This window comes from Anser anser (genome assembly GCF_964211835.1).
Source record: "Anser anser genome assembly, chromosome: 1".
Lineage (NCBI taxonomy): Eukaryota > Metazoa > Chordata > Aves > Anseriformes > Anatidae > Anser > Anser anser.
In genome coordinates this window covers 53,410,385-53,432,394 of record NC_139720.1, presented here as the reverse complement: position 1 = coordinate 53,432,394, position 22,010 = coordinate 53,410,385, and the positions used below count along the sequence as shown (strand labels likewise).

Genomic DNA, 22,010 nt, shown 5'->3' with positions numbered 1-22,010 from the left:
CCAGCAGCCTACATCACCAATAATGTTGCAGACCTACTTCCCATTTCTCTGACAGGCTTCTTAAGTGGACAGCTCATCTCTCTTCTTTAGCATCCAGGACTGTGGACATCAGAAGGGTAGAGACATCATGGCCTACAAAGCCTGGGAAATGTTGTGGTCCAAGAGAAAATGCTTTGTGAAGAGCAGTTATGGTCATAGGTGTAGCTACCTGCTGTGGTGCAGAGGCCACTAAGGGCTGAAAGGGGAAGGGGTATTTGGTTTAGTCAAGTTCTTGAGCTGCCTTGGATCGAAATCAGCCCAAAGTCACAAAATTTGCAGTTACAGTGGCAGTGCTGGCAGTGTTGAATCAAGCAATTGAGAAACATGCAGTGGTTCAAAGTAAACGGAAAAACTTTTATTTCGAAAGTGGGTAACTTGTGACACAACGAAACAGTTATTTCCAGAATCTGACAGTAGGTTCTGTAATGCGAAATACCATCCAGGAGTCCTGACTTAAGCTTGATACTCTGACACCAGACTCCACTCTTCGGCCATTTAAATAAATCTCTTGGGCTGGGGGGTGCAAGGTATAAGATATATGGGAAAGGAAATGAGAATATTATCTCCATTTTGCTGTGCAATGTTCATTAAAGAACGACTAGAGCTTTCTGAATAATGAATATATCTCAGTATTTCATGTCAGTGCAAAATGCTGTCTGAAGAACAGTAATCGTAAATGAGAACTGAGAAATTGCTATTGGAAAACTATTATAGACCTCAGTAAATTGCTAATTTCAAAAACAAAACAGATTTCATTTGTAGGATGACTTTTGATTAGGAAAAAAATGTTTCATATTTCAAAACGGGAATAACTCTGATACTTTTTTTTTTTATCCTTTGCAGCTTCCAGACAGCTGTATAATGGATTACTATGAAAAATACAAGCACAGAATGAATGAGCTTGAAGCATTTAATATGGTAAAAGTTATAGGATTAATACCATTACCTTGTATTATATATATGCTAGTCTAGAACAAAGCCCTGTTAAGTTTTATGTGGAGGTGGACTGTCTTACACTGTGGTATGCAATCTCAAAAACAAAGCAGCTCCCCCTTCCAAACTTTGGAGCATATCCTATTCAAAACTATATTAGGTGTCAGTAAAATAATAAAGTGAACACATGGAAGATTCTTTTTCAAGAGGGACTATTACCCTGGAAAATGAAATGTCAGTCTCCTTTTAAACCTAGACTGGCCTCCATGCAGTTATTTCATAAAAATTCTTTTTATTAAAATCCATTATTTCCCTCTTTAAAATTGTTCTGCTTCATATAATATCATTTTCTTGTTGGACAGTGCCTGAAAACCAACTAAGTAACGTAGTTTCCTAGCTTTATGGCATTCCATGTATTTTTGATCTTTAATATAATCTGTTTAGAAGATGTCCACCCCACAGGGAAAATTGGCAAGGTGACATTTGTACAACCACTAGAAAATGATTGACCTTCCTGGAATTGTTTTGTGGAAGTGTAGCCATTGGGAAGTGTATTGGCTCACTTTCCCCAAATCATAACAGCATCTAATCTTTCTTTCAGTTAAAGGTTGTGCTGGCTCCCTGCATAGAAGTTTTGATACTTCTGGATCGTCTTTGCTACCTCAAGGAGCAGGTATTTTTGCATTATGTTTTATGGTACCTAAAGGCTACATCAGTGAAATGAGACTATTTCAGACAATTTATTACTGTGCAGACCAAAAGTCTCTGTTGCAGAATTATTCTTCTCATATTTGCAAAAGTATAAGCATTCATTCCATTTAGTATAAACATATGCCCAGCAGATGTTTTTATTTTCACCAAAGCAGCAACAGTAAAGCTTATGTTCTTTTAATTGTATGGTAATTACAAGTCAATAAACAATTAAAAAAAATTAAATATGCAACAAATCTTATTTAATATGACATAGAGATATCTAATAATTAAAGAAATTTTTGGAAATGCTAAACAAACATTATACTGTACATTCTAGAGTTTACAAAGAATAAGTTTTAGAACATATAATTAAAGAAATTTTGGGTTAAGTCCCATTAGGTTCTTGTTATCATTTCTTAATTAAGGTCTATGATAAGAGAGGGTACACTTTTTCCAACTGTATGGGTCAACTGAGGTACATTTGACTAGCATACAGCCTGGATATATTTTACAAATATAGATGTGGGATTTAATAAGCAAATGCTACTATATTTACTCTGTAATGATTTATGTTACAGTGTTTCTACTAACACTAATTTTGAGCTTGACCTGGTTAACTTAGAAGTATCAATCACACCTTTTCTACACCAGTAAACACTTTTTGTATAAGTAACAATTTGATCAGAAGACATGGTAGCATTTTCCAGCTTCTGCTCAGCCACAGTCAAAATAAAATTTTAAAATAAAGTTTAAATTCATTCATGTGAATAACTGTTCTTCCACTATAAACCTTTCATTTTAATAGCTCCATTTTATCATAAGTAAAAATTCACTTTCCTCTTTGCCACAGTATACTTGGAACAATTGAGTTGTAGCAAATGTATGCTTTTGTTCTAACTGGTATTTTTACTGAGAGGCAATTTGAGATATTTAAATAATGATGTATTTTCCCAAATGCCAACCAGTTATAAATCACATAGAGATCTGTATGATTTCCAGGATGGAAGATCAGACTTGGTGCATTTAGTGCTAATTTACCTTTTCTAAATGTAATATACCCATTGATTTAATCTTGTACTGGTTGATTCACAAAATATGTCTAGGAAGAAAAAATAGAAATGATAAAAGCCATATGCAACATGAAGACCAGATCCAGCTGGCCCTACTCATTTGAAAAGTCAGTTAATTAGCTTCAGTAGTAGAATGTGCTGCATAAAACAAGTAGAACTTGATCCTTAATATCTTTTCTCTTGTTCAACCAGAAGAAGAAAAAAAAGCAGAAACCCCTTATTGATTAAGGGGTTGGTAAGCTGTCATCTGATAGTGATGGAAATAATTAACTGACTTTAACATACATCCTTTTTTTGTTTGTTTCCTTTTTTCACAACAAATTTTCAATAGTTTTGTTGTTAGATAAGTGTTTTTCCTGCTTTGCATTAAGAATAATCTTTTTTTTGGTGACTTTGCATTTCAAAATGTGGACCTATTACCGTGTCTTAGCTTTTAAGTCAAACACATTTTAATGTACTTCAATCATATATCGTTTTACAGGACAACATTGCCTGGTCAGGACTTGTGAAGTTATTTGATCCTGTGAAATCCCCCAGATGCTATGCAGTTATTGCTCTGAAGAAATAGTCATGTTTTTAAGTGGAAGCAAATTGCAGATAGGTTGAAAGCTCTGAACTGATACTGCTATTTTCTCAATGCTATTTTTAATTGATTCCTCAAGTATACTGAAGTGTTTGCCAACTATTTACTTTTCAGCTGCAAAAATAAAAAATGCAATGCCTCTGTGAATCGTGAGAAATAAATAGTGAGCCATACCTCTTTTATAAATACCACTGTTTCCTCACGTCAGTTATTAAATAATGTTGAACATTTGGCTTTATTATAAAAGTTATGAGCTATATTATGTGATGAGTATTTTAAAATAATGTCAATATTTCTTCTATTTAAAGCATTATCTATCGATAGCTGTCCTCTTGGTATTTTAAATCGCAAGTTCATTCTTTCATAAAACTTATCATTTTTTCCAGTGGCTGGCATCAGTAGTCTCAGACTAGCCTTGCTTTTTTCTTTTCTGGATTTCTTAGTTTAAACAGAAAATTAACCTGTACTGTAGACAAGAGGTGTGTAGACTTTCTACTTCTCTGTTCTTCATATCATCAGAAGCAGCTTGTTATAGAGCAACCTTGAAGAGACTAGAACCTTCTGAGACTAGATAAAAAATACCTGCAGAGTGGTTTTATATTAACCCCTTCTTTCTTCAGGCATGTTCCTAGCCTGACAGGCAAGAAACCATGTGTGCTCTAGTCCAGTGGATGCCAGCGTTTAAGAATCAGTTCCTATGCTGGGGTTCACTCTCTAATCCTTGGGCTTTATTAGAAAGCTATTATCTGGGCCAAATGTGTTGGGTATAAATATAAATCTTTGGTGCCCAAGTGAGTGGAAACTTGCTAGGCAGTTTCTGCCTGGTTGTACTGACTTCATGAGTGGGAAACTTACTTGTTGATGCATTTATCTCAATGGGTTGCCTCAATAAACTTGCAGATGTTCAATCAATTAAAAAAGAGAAAAGTTTCTATTGTAAGTTCTAGTGCTTTTATTAGAATTTTCCACTGAATATAAAACATAATTAACTACCAGTGCACAGAAAAAAAAGGACAACAAATAGATAATAAAATACAGATTAAAGAAGAAAAGGAAGAATGCAACTGGTGGGCAGAAGATGAGAATAACAGAAAATATTGTATATAAATTTTATAGTGAAAGTAATAGACATAGAATCAAACTGAGATTCAGATCTGAGTAGGAATAAATCTTTTTCAGACTGCAAAATATAATGAGAGCTTGTGAACATAGCCATTCAAGAAAAGAGAAGTAAGATATTTTTCTAACAAGCCACATCTCTCCTGATGTATTCACTTGGAAGAAATATTTTTTTAGTAGTGTAAGTTCACTGCTGTCTATTTTAGGACTCTCAGTCCTTGTTAGCTCCATGGATCCAGTATGAGCTTCTCACATTTATTTAGTCCCAGTAGGTTCAATCCTTAGAGCTGTTGAACACCTGCAATACCCAAGGAAATTAACAGAAGTTGCAGGTGCTCACAGCATCTCTGGAGTACAGCTAAGAAAAGAAAATGGGGCCTTCCATATATGAGATTTTTTTGTTATATAGGGAGTGCTGAGGAAACTAACAAGCTGGTAGATTCTTTACCCAGGAGAGGCATCAAAATAAAAATCTTTTCTTAATCTGTAAGCATCTGGAAGGAAAAAAATGAATAGTATACAGTATAAGAAAGCAATCTAAAGTAAATAATGATTAAAAAAAAAAAAGATGAACAAAAGTGTGAGAAAGTAGGTTTCATCCTGTTATGTTTTGCTAAAGCATGATGACTAATTAGTGAAGTGTTAATAATTAGTGAAGTGCTAGTCTTGTCATCCCAACCTTGTGTGCTATTGGAAAAAAATACTTGGGGCTTAAATTGCCTTTTTGTGTTACGAATTGATTCTTCTGCTTTTTTCAGGCCAAATAGCAAAAGCTGGACATATATGATAGCCAAACAATGGTAGCACAGTTATTCACTGCAAGCAAGTGCTTAAATGTACCCTGTCGTAGCAAAAACTAGTCATTTCAGCAAACTCTGCCTGGTTTAATTTGAACACAGACCAAATTACATAGGATATACTGACTATTGCTAATTTTGTGTAATATTTTGATATATATAATGCTATCTAAATCCAGAGTTAAATTCTTATTACTATTTTAAGAGGACATTTGGAACAGTTTAGAATAGCAAGCACATCTCTAGGATTAGCCCAAATGCTTTTCCATGGATTCAAAAAGGTCTGAAAAAATTTGCATGTCCCCCCAGCAACTTCTCAGGCTTTTTCATTACTTTTCACACACTTTGCAGTCTATGCAGGCAAAGACAGAGGCAATGTGCTTCTTAGAATAATAACTATCGAGACATTTATATGAAGAGTTTGCATGCAGCCAAATCAGTTGCTGTCTGCTCTCAAAGCTGTTTCAAGGCTTGAGATGCCTGAATACCTATGAGGTACTGTTTACATAATGGAAAAATCCCCAGCAGTAATAAAATTGAATAAAACAATTTTTCTTTGTGGTTATTGCCAGAAGTTCTTCCATAATGTAAACAATATCTTAAATATGATGAAGTCTTTTGATAGAAAAGAATCTGCATTTTCTTTCACTGTGACAGTGAGCTATGAATCTTGATATACTCCCTAAAGAATTGTGGATATATGTGCTTTCCCTCAGGTGCTTGCCTGATTCTGTTTGCAGCCTATGTATGCATTCTGTAGCAGAATTGGAGTGATTTATTTATTTTTCTTAGGGCTGAAAGCTATTTTTGGATGGAAGAACAAGAGGATATGCAGGCTATGTGTGGAACCTTAATATCCAAGAATATGTAGTAGCTCTAAGATCTCCAACTCTGCTTGTTGTTTTGTTTTTTTTTTTTTAACTCTGCAGTCCTGATTCATGCATTAGAACATCATGCCATAAAACAGTTTGCACTGATCTAGTTTCTGCGATTTTAGCTTCAAGTCTTTTTTTTAATTAAATATTTTTTCGTTATTACAAATTTTCTTCATTGGCATTATTCATTAATTTACTGCTAAAACAACAGCTATTCATTTAATGTAAAAACTCTTTTTGCTATGTCATGATGGAGTTAAAATCTTGAGACTCAAAATCTATATGTCAATCTGCACAGAGTAAGCTTGCGAAATTTATCTGTCTTGGTGGCAGCTCTATGTCCTTCTGATGATTGGAGTATTCTTTCCTGTCAGTACTTACTGGTTCAGATGTATTTTTTTCCTAAAAGCTTTCCATAACTGTGTCATTATATCGCCAGAGATCACTGATACTAGGACAGTTTTAAAAAACATAGAGCTGCCATTTTAAATCCCTTTTTCTCATGTGCTTTTTATATGGACTGATACATGTCCTTCTTGTTACTTATTACTAGCGCTCTGAAAGGAGTGTAATCGATGCTAGATGATGAACTATGGAGAATTTTCAGTTTCTGTAATCAAGTGAAAACAGAAGTGTAGTTAGTTGTCCAGACATTTAAATCGGCCACCTAACCCTTAGAACTTTGACTTTAATTTCCTTAGTTTTTGATATCTGTTCAAATTCTGCAGTTTTCCAAATTTCCATGCTTCCTTCCAAGTGGGAGCATGGCCTGATTCTTTGGGATCCAGCTGCTGATCCTTCACCATGTTCATCTGAAATAACTAACTCAGTTTGGTGGCTGTAAATTATTTATTTCCAAACTGATGAATAAGCCTAAGTTAAGTTCTTTGAATTTGCTTATCCATGTTTGTTACCTTTGTCAATGTTATCTTTCAGAGTACTTTAATAAAAGGTGTAAAATCCTTCTGAGATTCAGGATACCTCAAGGAAGCTGTACTACTGTTATAATTCTTGTTGCTTTCTCCCTTAAAGCCTTGAAATTAATTCCTGGAGATCAGGCAGATTAATAACCAACAGACACCCTGAGAGGTATAGGGTATTAAAAGTACTATGCACAATATCTTACTTCTCTACATGAGTCATTTTAGATTGGAGAGCTCTGAGGCATTTTCTACACAGAAATTCCAGTGTAGAGCATCATTAAACTCAAACCTCCAAGGAAACCATCCAACATAATGAAGATTTGCCTCAAACTGTTAAAACATGCTGTTTTACACCAATCTTCCCAGCATTCACCTACATCTTCCTTAAGGCTGTCTGCAATGTCTGTATCAAACTGGAGAGGAATAAATAGACACTCATCTCAACATCCCAGTGATGCTGCTCATGAAATCTGCAAGAGAATGGCGCTCTGCTCTTGGTTTTGTTTGTGTTAAAAGGCAACATAACTCATAAGGTATGTCCAACATCAAAATATTTCCAGATATCCAGATATCATTACTGAAATCAATTTAACGGACTTCTTCAGTCAGTTACTACTACTTCAGTAGTTACTACTACTTCAGTCAATATCGACTACTGTTAATATGTATACAATACTATGTCTTGTGATTTATGTTCAGGTGGACCTTTTTCAAAATATAGTTTTGTCACTCATCAAAACAGTAAATGACTTCAAGTAACTGTGTATTCTAAGGAAATCAAAAAAATGTTTTCTGGATTACCAATGAAATTTAGTAGAAATTGAAATTGTGCTGCATTTGTTCTTGGGTCAGAAAGAACAGTGTATGTATAGATAACATCATAAGGCACGCTGTTGGCCAGAATCTGTAAAACTCACAAATAAAAGACACATAGGCAATATTATGTGGACAAAGTACCTCAGAGACTTGCAGTTACTATAAAGTATATAACCATTCTTTATAAACTATAGGAAGAAATGTAATTATCTAATTCAATGAAAATACAAGAAACCATGAGTTTTCAGTAATTAAACAGGGGGTTGAGATTTTAAACCTGCCTAACAATCTCGGTACCTCAAAAGCAAAAAATCCTTTTAGGGCAACAAATGATGCACTGTTCACCCTAGGAAATAAAGCTATGATAAACATAATATTTATTTTATATGGTTTTATATGGTTTTGGTTTATGCTTCCTTTCTGATTTTTTTAAAGTTTATAATTAAATTATCTCTTTCAGCCTTTGCAATTATATTCACTGTGTATAGTAAGCAAGGACTTTCTGTTTCCTCATGTATACAGCCCATGCTAATGAGATACAATTGTTTAATATCTTTGTTTAAAATTAATGAAGACTTTACAAAAGCAAAATATCACTTCTTAATTTTATTACAGCTTATCTGTAGATTTAAAAACTGCATACAAAAACTGTGCTAACTTTTAGCTTTTCATTACAAAATTCTCAGTTTTATGTGAGACTCCTTCTCTTTCCACCTGGAGCAATATAAATTTTTTCGTGTAGATAAAGATGTTGTTAGGGCAGCTTGTATTGTATTTCACATAGAATTTATCAAGAAAATCAAGATGCAGTAAATCTACTCGGCCAACAAATCAGATTGTTAGACTGAAGCTCAGATTGCCTTAACACACAAGCTGTCAACTTTTTCACGAATCACTGATGAAAGGAGCAAAGTTGTCTGCTTAGTGAATAACTCAGTAGTGTCTGGCACCAAATTTAAAAATTTCAAATCAGAAGAAGTATTGATCACCTCTCCTGATTAAATAAACCTTCAGAAACGATAATTAAAATGTACAGTTATAAATCTACATTGTTTATTACACTTCCTATTATTAAAGTCATGAATAAAGACTGGCAGCAGAAGCAGCCATGCTGTTTCGCACCTATAAATCCTAAATTCACTTGTTAGTCTTAGAAGGGCTGAAGTCATCAAGAGGACATACAGATGTTATAAAGTGTAGAATCAGCTATACATTACTTTGATAAATGTGCCAGTTGCTAACCTTTTTATATGCAAAGGCATGGGTATCAATTCAAAGAATACAACTCTCAAAATACACAATGGACAGCATATAAACCAAGTTTTATCATTTTAAGCTCTTGAATGGTTATTTATTGGCAGACTCGTTAATAACTAACAAAGGTTATAAGGGTGATTTCACCAAAACTGTCACTATGTTGTTTATGATTAAAAATTTTAAGTAAAAGCAACTTAAAAAGGTAAACTCTTACTATCCTAGATATTTTAGGTTTAATTTGAGAATATGAAGGGTGGTACAGAGTCATGTAGATTGTCTCTAGATGGATTCTTGATTTAAGTAAAAAACTTCTGACCAACAAGCACTTTAAAGAATTGCTCTTTTGCTATTTACAAGTCACACCTCTTTTAAAGTCACATTTCTGTAGTAATGTTGAGCTTGTTTGTTAATACACGGAATTCATTTGAATTTCTTTAGAAAAAGAAGACATGTAAAGAAAGAACTTTGAGACACAGCATTTTGTCCTTGTGCTTACCCTTAAGCACAGCACCGAAGAAGTGACAGAAAATGTAAAAACTGTATCTAAGAGGTGATTTTGGATAACCATTCAATTTGTACTGGTTAATCACACGAATCAAGCTTAATGTCATCTATCTAAACACCAGTTATTGAAATCATTAGTTATGTGGAAAGAGAAAAGATCATCTAAATCAAACATTTAAATAGCACTGAAATTTAAATTATTGCTTTTGTCAAGATGCCCATACCCTTTTAAAAACTGTAATTTTTCTGTATAGAAAAGAACAGCAATTACAAACATTCAGCATTATGTACAAAATGTCCATAGATGAAAACATTAACGGATATTAATACTGAAACATCCTTTATAGATACTTACATAGTGAAGTCCTGGGTCATCATCATTTGAGCCAATGGCAATATTTTGTTGATTTCCATGGGAGCAGGCTTGGATACCAAAGCATTTACTCAGGACAAACAGTGTCGATGATCAAATATCTTTTGTACAGAACAAATTCAAAATTTACATTTGTGAAGGCAAGGAAACTGTGTACACTTCCTTTATCTATATGTATTGAAGTTGAGCAGCATAGAAATTATTGTGAACTCTGGTCCAAGGCTGAAATCTTCCTGACATATAGCAAGAGAAAGTTCAAATAGCTTTTTGTGTATTTTTTTATTTCAAATAATATCTTTTTAATGCGTTAAAACTCTCAGGATTTTCTTTTCTCCACTCACTGGTCCTTTAACAATGAGAGCACTGATTACAGTAATACAGAGTTAAATGGCACTCTTTGTTCCTAAGAACAACTCAAGTGAAAGGCAAGTGTCAGAGTCTGTACTTTCACTGAAACCAATGGTAGATTTCCCATGAACTCTATTATGACTTTTTATGACTAAAGGAAAGTAAGATTTAGCCCTAATTCTTCAAAAGATAACATTTGCTACAGTAATTTAAGAGTTAGCTTGATAACAAGATTTCACTCTAATTTCCTTCCCTTCCTCTGTGCAGAAATTTTATAGGACATGATAAAACAAAGAATCGAATTTGTATCAATGGTATATTTCCCTAATTAGACACCTCAGCACTTTGCAGGCAGTGCATTCCTTATTCATGAGCTATGTTCTAAAGTCATGTTAATTAATAACCCTTTGTGCACAGCCCATGAATTCAATACAGAACACATTAGTATATGCTGAGAGACATACATTTTGATTGATTTTTACAATTCCATTTGAGATATATTGCTCAGAATGGATTTTAGTGGAAAATATTTTTAGAATGTGATTTTATTGAAAATATTTTCCATCAGGTCTCAAAAGTTTTATAACTGGAGGTAGGATCTCAGTGAAGAATGAAAATAATATGTCAGGTTATCAGTGGGAATAATTTTTTAAATTTTTCCTGGTTATTGTGATTTAGCATTTAGCTTTAAGACAACATAAATTAATTATTGGTAAAATGTGTTACAATTATTCATTCATTTTTAGTGTGTTATTGAAATATTGTAGCTTCATATGTTGCTAATTTATTTTTCGTTGGCAAACTGTACCTAAGTTTCCAGAAGGGCAAATCTAGGAACATGCATGCTTTTACACATTATTGTTCTATAATTTTATCGAATGAAATTGGATGTGTTACAGTAAATAATGTAGTGTTTCTCCCTTAAAACAGCTGCCAAAACAAGTCTGGGCACATGGAAAATGAGATTACAGTTCACAGTTAGCACGTTTCGTTACCGGTTTGTCTTTGGAAGTTAATGTCAGTTTTATTCATTGCTTCCTGGTCAGTTAAGGTTTGAAACTGTAACGGCTCTGGGGGACTGGAGCACCTGCCGTACCAGGACAGACTGAGAGAGCTGGGCCTGGTTAGCCTGGAAGAGAGAAGACTGAGGGGAGGCCTCACCAATGTGTATAAATATCTGAGGGGAGGGTGTCGAGAGGATGGAGCCAGGCTCTTTTCAGTTGTGTCCAGCAACAGGATGAGGCAACGGGCACAAACTGAAGCACCGGAGGTTCCAGCTGAACCTGAGAGGGCACTTCTTTAGTGTGAGCGTGACAGAGCTCTGGCACAGGTTTCCCAGAGAGGTGGAGTCTCCTTCTCTGGAGATATTCAAAACCTGCCTGGATGCCATCCTGTGCAATGTGCTCTAGGTGATCCTGCTCGGCAGGGGGGTTGGACTTGAAGGGACCTTCAGAGGTCTCTTCCAACCTCGGCCGTTCTGTGATTCTGTGAAACAAACTTTAGGTTCTGATTCTCTAGCTCAAGAAAAGAATGACGGATCTGCTTTACACCATGTAAAACTGCAGTATTACCTTGGATCCCAGAGAGCCAGTTAGTATGGTGATAACCCAGATTAATTCTATGCTGCCTAATTAATTCACTGCCACCAAATGCTAGGTAATTCCAGTTGAGAAAGTCAGTCTGATTTGTGCCTGACATGTCTAATCATCCCAGTGAGTAGCCTTATTAATGTAGAGGAGCAGTCAGTCATGTTCTCATTTACCACTTTGAACTTCCCCAAGATATTCCTGTTCTCTCAACAATTTAACTCATGTTGAGGGTAATTTCTTTCTGTGTATCTCAGCTACAGGAAAATTTTGGCATGTGGTTCTTAAGGTCCTGAAAGTTTAGCACCTTACATGCTCCCCTGCTAATATATTTTTTTCTGTACTTTCTGTACGTTCACTCAGGTGATTGTGTCCAGCTGGTGACAAAACAGTTAAACACCATAGACAGAAGCACAAATAAACTGTAATCAGAACATGTGGTGATCTAAAGGGTCCCAATCTTACCCAAATACCTTCAACTATAGCATTTTCAAGGTCTGAGTATCAGATCTCTTTTCCATCAATAAAACAAAAAGTGATATGTCAGAAAATGTAATTATGTTCTTGGAGTAAAAGGGTGGGATTCAAACTGAATATGAATGCTTTGGTGTATCCATTGGGAAATATGGGTCTAAGAGCCCTTACCTCAGTTTTCATTTTGGATTTCATCATTTCTTCATTAGAATTAGTTCTTCTCTTGTTTTCTTCATATTTCTTCTAACTACTCTTGTCATGGGGGTATGGGGGAGGATATGAGCACTACTGTGTATCAGCAGTGACAGCTAGAGCTCAGTATGCAAAGTATAGTGACATTCTGTGAGGGAAGGTGATCTGGAAAGTCACAGTATTATGGTTAAATTGTGTATTACCAAAACTAAAGTGTGTGCATGGACCTCTTCTAAGGGGTAAATTAAAATACTGTCTAAAATCTGATAAGTTTTCACTGCAAAGAATGGAAGATTTTTCATTTTCTCGAACTGCCTTTTGATTTCCCAAGAAAATTGTTACAGGACTTGCTTTCTGTTCTAGCAGAGGTGACTCTGTGCTTTGGAATACAGTGGGGAATACTATTCCATACTACTATGGGTGTTTTTTTATTGAACTTTATTTTTTATTGAACTAGTGTGCTTCCATCGAGCACCAAATTCACAGACTTGCCATTGAACATTGCAGTGCATATTGTCATTCCCAGGTTGCCTAGAGGACATTATTAACCACAAAATAAATAAATAATCCCAAATTGTGCTCAGAAAATTTATGTTATGTGTGATAAATCAGAAACATCCCCCCTTGCTGGCAGAAAAGCACCTTTGATGTACACTATCTGCATTATCACTACATTTGCATTCTGACAGTCCTCTTCAAATTGAAATGTTCTTTAAAGTGCTTTTCAAAAACTGACCTTCAGTTTCTAAACATCTCCTCAGGGAAGCTACCCTATTGTTTTAGAAATGTCATTTTTATCTTTAACTCCCAAAGACTTACTTTTCACCTTTTCTTTTCTTTTCTTTTCTTTTTTTTTTTTTTTCCCCTTCAGTTGTGTGATAGTGTAGTGCTGGAGAGAAGTACCCCCTTCCAGTTGACCTAAAAGTATGCAACATATATTTTCAAGTAATCTAAATAAGCTTTTATATAGAAAATAAATTTGAAATCTGTTTTGTAGGTGTTCAGAACAGCTGTGGCTGCTGCAAATAGTTTTAGATTTCTAAAGTTCCAATGACATAATACATACAGTCACTTACTTCAGTTTGTATGGCCTTCAAAAACAAAACAGGTCCAGTGGTCCACTGTCCCAAAAACTGAGGAAAATTATTCTAGACAGGCAGTGTTAGGTAAGACAACTTATCAATGAAAATCTGAAATCCCTAAGATTTGTTATGAAAGTTACCTACAGTTCTATTAATAAAGTTTGGTTTTGGTTTTGGTTTTGGTTTTGGTTTTGGTTTTTTTCCATCTAATCAATATATCTTCTGTTGAAAGTGGAAGTCCTTTTTTTTTTTTTTTTTTTTTTTTAAAGTGTTTGCATTCAGTTCCTAAAAAATTATGTATTTGGCTATGGTCTTAAAAGGCCAGGTTTCATACCTCTGAAATCTGTTGCTAAGAAGATGCCCTGAAATGAACACAGATAATAAATTACTTCCCATAGCAAAACAAGCATACTTCAGTAAACACTATCAGAAGTATACTACAGTTTGCTGGACAGTATATTCAGTTTGCTGGACTGAATGTCATCTTTCTTTGCAAAAAGAATATTTTTCATTGAGTGTATATGTGCTACATAAAAGAACAGGAAAACATTGTGACAGATTAATTAGCTAATTTAACTCTTTATTTGGTTTATGTGAATTCCACTTCTAGGTGGAAAATACATGTTCTACTTAAGCCTAATATAAACCTTATTTCAAGAGCTAAAAATCAGGCTGCAAGATGCCTAACCTGATTTTGGCTCATTGCTCACTGCTGAATTCCCCCTGTTGTGAATTGTACTAGCAGATCATATTTATCTCTCATATTTATTGACTTGAAATATACATTAATTTCTTCAGGGAATAATTGTTGGCCTGCAGATGGTTCACAAATGGTATGGAATGAGTATTTACATTTTCCACTGCTTTGTTTTCTCAGTGGATAATTTCTGCAGCAAAGAGAGATCTGTTTCTGCAGACATCGGCTCATCTGCTTAGTTTCACTACTCTAGTCCTGTTTAGGTCATAAGGCATTACACTGTAGTAAAAATAAGTGGGGAATATCTTAGAAGATCATGAGCTACAACAACAAGAATGGTAAATTGAAGGTGGATTTATGACAGAATATAAATTATGAACTATATTTCTGGTGACTATTAGAGCATCTGATCAAAATTAGTTTGTTATAACTGTGCATTTAATGAAGATCATTTACTAAAATATTTATGGAACATGGACATAAAATAGGCACAAACAAAGCCAAGGAAATATGGTTTAAAAATCAAATCAACAGTAAACATTTCTGAAGTATATTTATGCCAGACTTCTCTGCAAGATAAATTTGGTATGTGTAATATACACAATTAATATTTATATTCATATCATGATCAAATTAGTATAACATGAAACAATAAGAGAGAGACTAGGAAAGAAATTCAAACATTTGATGCCAGAGAGAACATTGCATGACATGCAGACTGAACATTCAAAGAAAGCACATGAAAAATAGCCAGATACATAGTGAATTGGACATACCACGGGATGTTTTGGAAACACAGCAACAGCAACAATGGAAACTTTTCATACTTTGTTTAGCTACAACAGAAAACAAAAGCAAGACCAATTTAATTAATTAATGAAAAAAAGATGGTGACCATTTGGAACATCACAAATGTAAACCAAAATAATTGAAAAGAATGGAAAGGAGAATTGTTTCCAGCTAGTGTATCTATTTTTACACATTGTATGTGCAACACACACAAAGTTTTATAAATAATTATCTCTAATGGGAAAATTCTAAGCCAGCTCAGTGGGCATTAAAGATGTGAGGCAACATGTTTGACTTGTCTGCTTGAACATAACTTCGATTTACAAAAATTATTATGCTTGTACTGTCACAGTGTATAAATACATACCTTGCAGCACAATGCTTTGAACAGCATAGAATAGTGGTTTTCTCTCATTGATTTTTCTTTGCCCAGATATATATTTCACAGTTTTCACAAATATTCAGGATTTGGTGAAAGTTGCAATTTAGGTAGAGTCATAGGAATGCTTCCATTGAGTTTTCTGTTTTCAAATATATCAATTTTTCAATTCTGGAAAAGAAAGTCACCTTGTCTTTTTGTTTTGTTTTGTTTTAGTAAATATTCCCACTGCTCTCTGTTGAATGTGAGATGAGGTAATACTGACATGCAAGCAATATCTTCTCAATTACAATCCATTATTTCAATCATTAATATAAATCTAAAAGTCATTATACAGTAACCCCAGGAGCCTTTTTCTTTCCATTTCCCACCCCCTTATGCAAGCCTCTTTTAATACTGGAATGATCAGTCAAGGAGCAGTGTTGAAAATCCATGTTTGGATTTCTTAGAATGTATTTTCTCCCTACTGTTGTTCCTAAATACTTTTGTGAAAAACCTAAGGCTAGCTAGCCTTGTTGTACTAGCTTGTTGTATTTATTGGGCATGACAGGGTGCTCTCACATTGCCCTTCTGCACTAACAGTGTGAAACACCTGAAGAGGGGCTCATACTCAAGGACTACTTCATCCCATCCTCTTTCTGACTATCAAGCATTCAGAAATTAGTATTTTTTAAATGGTGGGACCAAAAAAAGTGTTATTCAGTTACTTGTTCATTTCAATGTATCTTCTGCTTTCTGAACTTCATGGTTTCCTCAGTTCAGGTTCTTCCTGCAGTTAGGTAACTGTACTGAAAGGAGATCTGAAAAACATCTGAAAAATGTTTGTTTCATGTAGTTTTGTGTACATGCTTTTCTTCGTGAACTTGTTAAAGTTTTCTTGGAATACTTTTATGTTTTCCTTTGTTAGTATGAAAATAGATACCAACCAAATAATTGACATTTATAAAACAATGCAATACTGGTTCTGTGTTCCTACCTGTCCAGGATTTCCTGTACAGCTTATGCAAAAGGAACATGTAAATTGATAAGGACATAGCTTTTCTCTGTGTGACCTATAAAACCCCCTCCACTCAGTGGAAAATATAAAGAATTTGCCCAACCTTAGCTCAACTTATAAGACATTTAGCCTATATTTTATATTATAAACAAGCATCAACAACCTAGTTCTCATACGATTTTCTCAGGAAGTTAGATTAATAATTATTTTTTTATTAATACAAATGTTCCTTTTATTGTAGTAATAAGTAGAAAAAAAGTAGAAAATCAACCCTTTGGCACAATATTTCTTTCACCATATAAAACAAATGTTCAATGTCAGACTATCAAGCCTTCAAGGCATCAACTTTCAAAGTCATCATCCCACATTAACTAAGGAATGTTACAGTTATCCTAAAAGGAAAGCAAAATCCTTACATCTGCCAACAAAAGAAGCTTAGATTCTGTCTGCTAGGTTTCCCTTCCTTCAGACTTCACATTTGTGCCTGTGTATGCCTGACCATGTGTGGTATTATTATATACTTTTAAAGTCCTACCTGGACTTTAAAAGTCTTACTGGAAAAGAAAACTATGAATTCAAAGTGTGGAACTAGAGATTGCTCTTGGTCCACTGGAAATTGTTTAACCATGGTCTCAAGTTCCAGGGAGCCCTCTGTTAACCTCGTAGCATTCTCCAGTTCAAAGCACTGTCTACACTGTAGATTCCTGAAAATAGAACTGCTTGACAGAGGCTTATTGTACAAGTTAGGTATGGATTGTTTTCCCCTCAAGAAAACTTAGGCAGTGTTGTACCACAGCAACTGCAAACTCTACAAATCTTTCTTCTCTAGCACAATGATGACCACATCACCTTGCCAGGTTTTTGGCAATTTTCCAGTCTTCTAAGTTTGCAGACCTCGGAAATCCATTTAGCTCCCCAAAGAATATAAATTTTAGTATTTGCACATGGATCTAGTTCACAACTGAAAGTTTCCTGTTCAAAATCCACAAATTCTGGCTCCCAAATCCAGGCAGAATAACTGTGCTAGGTTCAGAGAAATTCTACAGAACTTTTCTCTGAAAGTAAGGAAAGGAGATGCTACCGGACCATCTAACAGGGGAAGGAAAGAAAAAAAAATGCTCTCAGACATATGGTTTTATTTTTGGGTGGTCCTGTGTGGGGCTAGGAGTTGGACTCAATGATCCCTGTGGATCCCTTCCAACTTGGAATATTCTGTGATTCTACTCCAGCTCACCTCGTCCACCCTAGCATTGTCTCTGCTTTCTGCTTGCCACTTTCCATATGCTCATGAAGCTGCCATCCCTTCATCCTCATCCCCCACTGAACCCACTGCCTGTGCATCCAAAGGCACTCAGGTGTCCCTGTATTAGCATGCCTTAAATTTATTAGCATGCAAAAACTGTGCCACAGATGGTGGCAAGTTGGCACAGAGCCAACATACCTCTGGGAAAGCTTCATATCCAATCTAACAAACAGGTGATCTTCATCCACTAGAAGCATATGGGCTAAGTGGTCCCTTGAATGCCTTTACAGACCCGTATTTTTATATCTCTATCCCAGTGTAACATCTTCTAACCGTTTTAATTTCCTTGTCCACGTTGGAAATGGTGAATGTGAGGTTTCAAATCTTCCCAACCCCTTAGTCAACTACTTCCGAGGATTTATATTATTCTATATTATATTCATAAATTCTGATATAAAAAGGCTAGTACTTGAATTCACAGTGACATAAGGAATATGTTCACAGGTGTTTCTTCACAGTTTCTGACCCTAAGCACATTCATTTAAATACATTTTCAAACCTAGATTGTAAATGAGAGGATAAAGACCAATATGATCAACTGTGGTCTGCAGAACAGACGGAGTATAGACACCGCCTACGTCATCTTGCTCACTTTAAGTACAATTATGTCTCTTTTCATGACAGTATTTCTGAAGTAAAACCTGCTCTTTAGTTAGTCTGCAATATTCTCTCATATCTAGAACTGACTTCACAGACTAAAACTACAATATAAGTTGAAGACATACCTCACAAGAAAGAGTAAATCAGTAATATTTAAAGAGTATTTTAATTATCTGTTTGAAAATCGATATAAATATATACTGACATTCATTAAATGCATATGTAAATTGGCTTTCAGATCCAAAGCTTATTGGAATGATGCAATTCTGGACTCTGAAAAACGTGAGCAGAAAAAATCTGACAAAATAATGAGAAGCATAGTAGAAAAATCAAAAAAAAAAAAAAGGTTTATATTTAACATCAAGAGGTCCTGTATCATTCTGTATGCACAAAAATGTACTGTTATACAACTTCATCTTAGACCATGGTTCCTCTGCGTAACTCACCTAAACTAAGTTGGAAGTTACACATTTCAGATACTCTTGCAAAAACCACAAGGAATGCATTGTGTTCTGCTGAGGCTCACATTACGCAGTGCTGTTAGCTTACAGCTCAGGCTCTGAGGTCATGGTCTGACTGCACATTAAAGTCAGATTTAGATCCTATAGTGTGAGATCAAAAATCCTGCAGTGTAAAGACAGCATTAACACCTTATTGTGTGCTCTTGTTAATTTTACAAATCAGTGGTTGCATGCCCACACCTGATCTAGATCAAAAGTATATTACTGTGTGACCTGGGAATGCATCAATCAAGTGTTAATGGCAGGGATATTATAGCCTAAACCAGACATTTGTCAAACTCTTTGATTCTCATGACTCCTGATCAATGCAGGATGCCAGGAAGGAAGCAAACTAAGGAAAAAATATATATATTGGATAATAAATAAAATGATTAAAAAATACTACTAGATCTGAAATTCTAGAGAGATGTGGAGTACTTTGAGTGGAACTGGACTGTCTTCACAAACACTGGGACAGAGATGGGTATTTCTGAAACTTTTACAGAAATGGAGGAACACTACTCCATATAATGGGAAAGAAGAAAGGGGTGTTCTTAATCACAGGATGAAAAGAGAAGATCCAAAACTTTCTGGCTTACAGACAGCTGAAGCACCTCACATCTTGAAGACTAAGTTCCTGTATACCAAATCATGATTTAAATCTGAATCAAAAAAAAGAAAAAAGAAAAAAAAAAGTAATTAATAGGAGATCCAGTTTCTACTATTAAAAAAAAAAAAACTTAGTTTTTTATTTTAAAAGAGCATGCAAAGCTATCATCCAGTCTAGGCTGAGCTACATGCAGGGGGGAAGGCAATTTTGACACAGAAGATGGAAAAGAAGAGAAATTACTGCATTAAAGGAGAAGGATAGCATGTGGAGATGAAAATCAGGATACATGAAACATCTCCATGCATTGCAATAAACAAGACAATGCCTGGCCTTCAGAAGAAAATGCAGAAATTGAAAGTAATTACATCACTTTCTATAGAGTTTACCAGTGCCAGGAGAGTCTGAAGAGGGAATGAAGAAGCAGGAATTTTTGGACATCATTGCAACAGAAAATGAATTAACCATCAGTCCAAAAGCAAGTGAAACATTTATTCATTTTAAGTTGGACACAGGTGCACAAGCTTGTGTGTTGCCAGAAACAATGATATTATCACTGAAAGAAAAGCTATAGTCAATAGAAGGTAAATGGTTAGATTCAGGGTTTAAAAGGAGTGATTTTTGCCTTTTAAGGAAGGGACTTAACTAAATATGTGGTTAAAAATAACTTGGAAATTTAATAATTACTGAAAAAAAAAATGTTTTCACTTTTTAAATGACCATCTTGAGAAGATGCATTCTTGAAAGAAAGAAAATACTGAGAAAGAGTGTAAGGATGCTTTCAAGGAAATAACAGATTTCTCAAAGGAATACGTGCCAGGACTTACAGATGTGCCTGCAGTTCACACCTCCAGCAAAGTTCTGCTTACTGTTAGGGATCCATTGAAGACACCTTAGCTTACAGAAATAAAAAACTTGAGCATGACCAGGAGTATAGTATCATTTCAGCCATTTCCAAACCTACAGATATAAACCCTCCAGATTTAAACTGAGCACAAGGAACAGAAGCAAAGAATGAACACAATAAATCAACAGACAGACCCTTGCAAAGCTGTGGCCCCCATCAGACTCCTATAATGTCCAGTGGCATGTGGGGATCCAAGAAGTTTGTGCCTTGTTTAGCTACTCAGAGCCACAACTTGAGAGCGTGCCTATGCAGAACAACCCAACAGCCAAACGTAAATCTGACCTCTACTAAAGAAGAGATTAAAAGTATGGTTGCTTGAGGTGATTACACAGAAGGCACATATGATTAACATGATAGAAAACTGTTAGAAGGCCCAAGCCTAAGCTACCATGAGACTAAAAGCAAACATGCTTGGATTGCCCGAAGATGATTGATTAAGAGATCATTCGTCTGGATGAGAAGATAAACCTAAAACTAGTAATAGCTGTTGTCATGGGACATGTCCACATAATATTTCTAACTGTCTCTTTATTTCTTTATGTCTCTTTTTTTTTCATTCTAGTGAAAAGTAAAGCTCAGGCCCGTGCAGAAGGAGGTTTGCAAAGCTAGTACTCGCAAGGCTAACTTCTCTTCTGCACCAAAAGAGATGGCCTCATCCATCCTTTCCTATTTGGAAGGGTCCAGGGCCCTGTCTCAGGGTCCTGACTGCATCAGGGTCCTCAGGGTCCTGACCCCCTCCCTGGGGCTCCCCCACCCGCCCCATGCCCAGGATCCCTCCACACCCCCAGGGGCGCGAGCCCCTGCCCCAGCCAGGCTGGGACAGGCCCTGGAGCCAGGCCCTACCCTGCTGCCCTGGCCCTGCCATGCCCTGGCACTCTGCTCAGCGTCTGACGCTACGACAGCTGCCATGGTCCAAAACAGCTCCAGGGAAACGTCATTCAGTGTTTAGTTTGAACCTATGTCCTCTTACTGCTGTTGATTAATTCAGACATGGTCACAAGTTTAGTTGCATATTGCTGATGGTTTATGGATGGACTGGGAAATGATTTGAAATTTTCTATTGTATTAATATATTTTTCAGTTGTTGATTTTCAGTTTACATTCAGCTGGGGAAGAAGAGAGGTAAAGAATTGAAACTTCAAAAACCTCTTTAGTAGCCAGAGACATAACCTCTACGCTCTGGGAGTTGGTTCATCCCTTGCTGCTTGCCTGGAAGTAGGGCAGGAGTGAAAGAGAGCTCTGCCAGACTTTTCCACTGTAAAATCAAAAAAAGTGCTTGCTGAATAATTGATCTCTGCAAGAGTTGGTACCAGAGCAGAAGGGGAAGGAGATAGGAGTTCTTCCTCTTTCCCCAGAGACAATACTGCCACACCTGAATTTTAGGGCTTTCCTGGCTCATGAGCAAAAAAAATGCCTAAGGAGTACCTGAGAAATTTAAGGAGTGCCAGAATGGGTTCTACTTTCTTATTCTTAATTCATACGTACTTCTTACTCATTCCGGATACACCTCCCAGAAGAGGTCTACAGTTGTTCTTGCAGAAAATTAGCTGGGGCTACTGCCATCTTT

General features: G+C 35.7%; 1 protein-coding gene across 2 annotated transcripts in view; it reads left to right on the top strand.

Moving 5' to 3' along the window:
- Positions 1-3,506, top strand: part of METTL25 (methyltransferase like 25) — a gene marked incomplete at its 5' end in the record, with an annotated part of 62,163 nt that extends 58,657 nt beyond the window's left edge. For both annotated transcript variants that reach the window (XM_083807844.1, XM_083807845.1), the window contains 3 exons: positions 883-957; positions 1,574-1,645; positions 3,217-3,506. In XM_083807844.1, the coding sequence (XP_083663970.1) occupies positions 883-957; positions 1,574-1,645; positions 3,217-3,303 (234 nt within the window). In that variant the 3' untranslated portion in view covers positions 3,304-3,506. The remainder of the gene's footprint in view (positions 1-882; positions 958-1,573; positions 1,646-3,216) is intronic.
- Between the last annotated feature and the right edge of the window lie 18,504 nt (positions 3,507-22,010).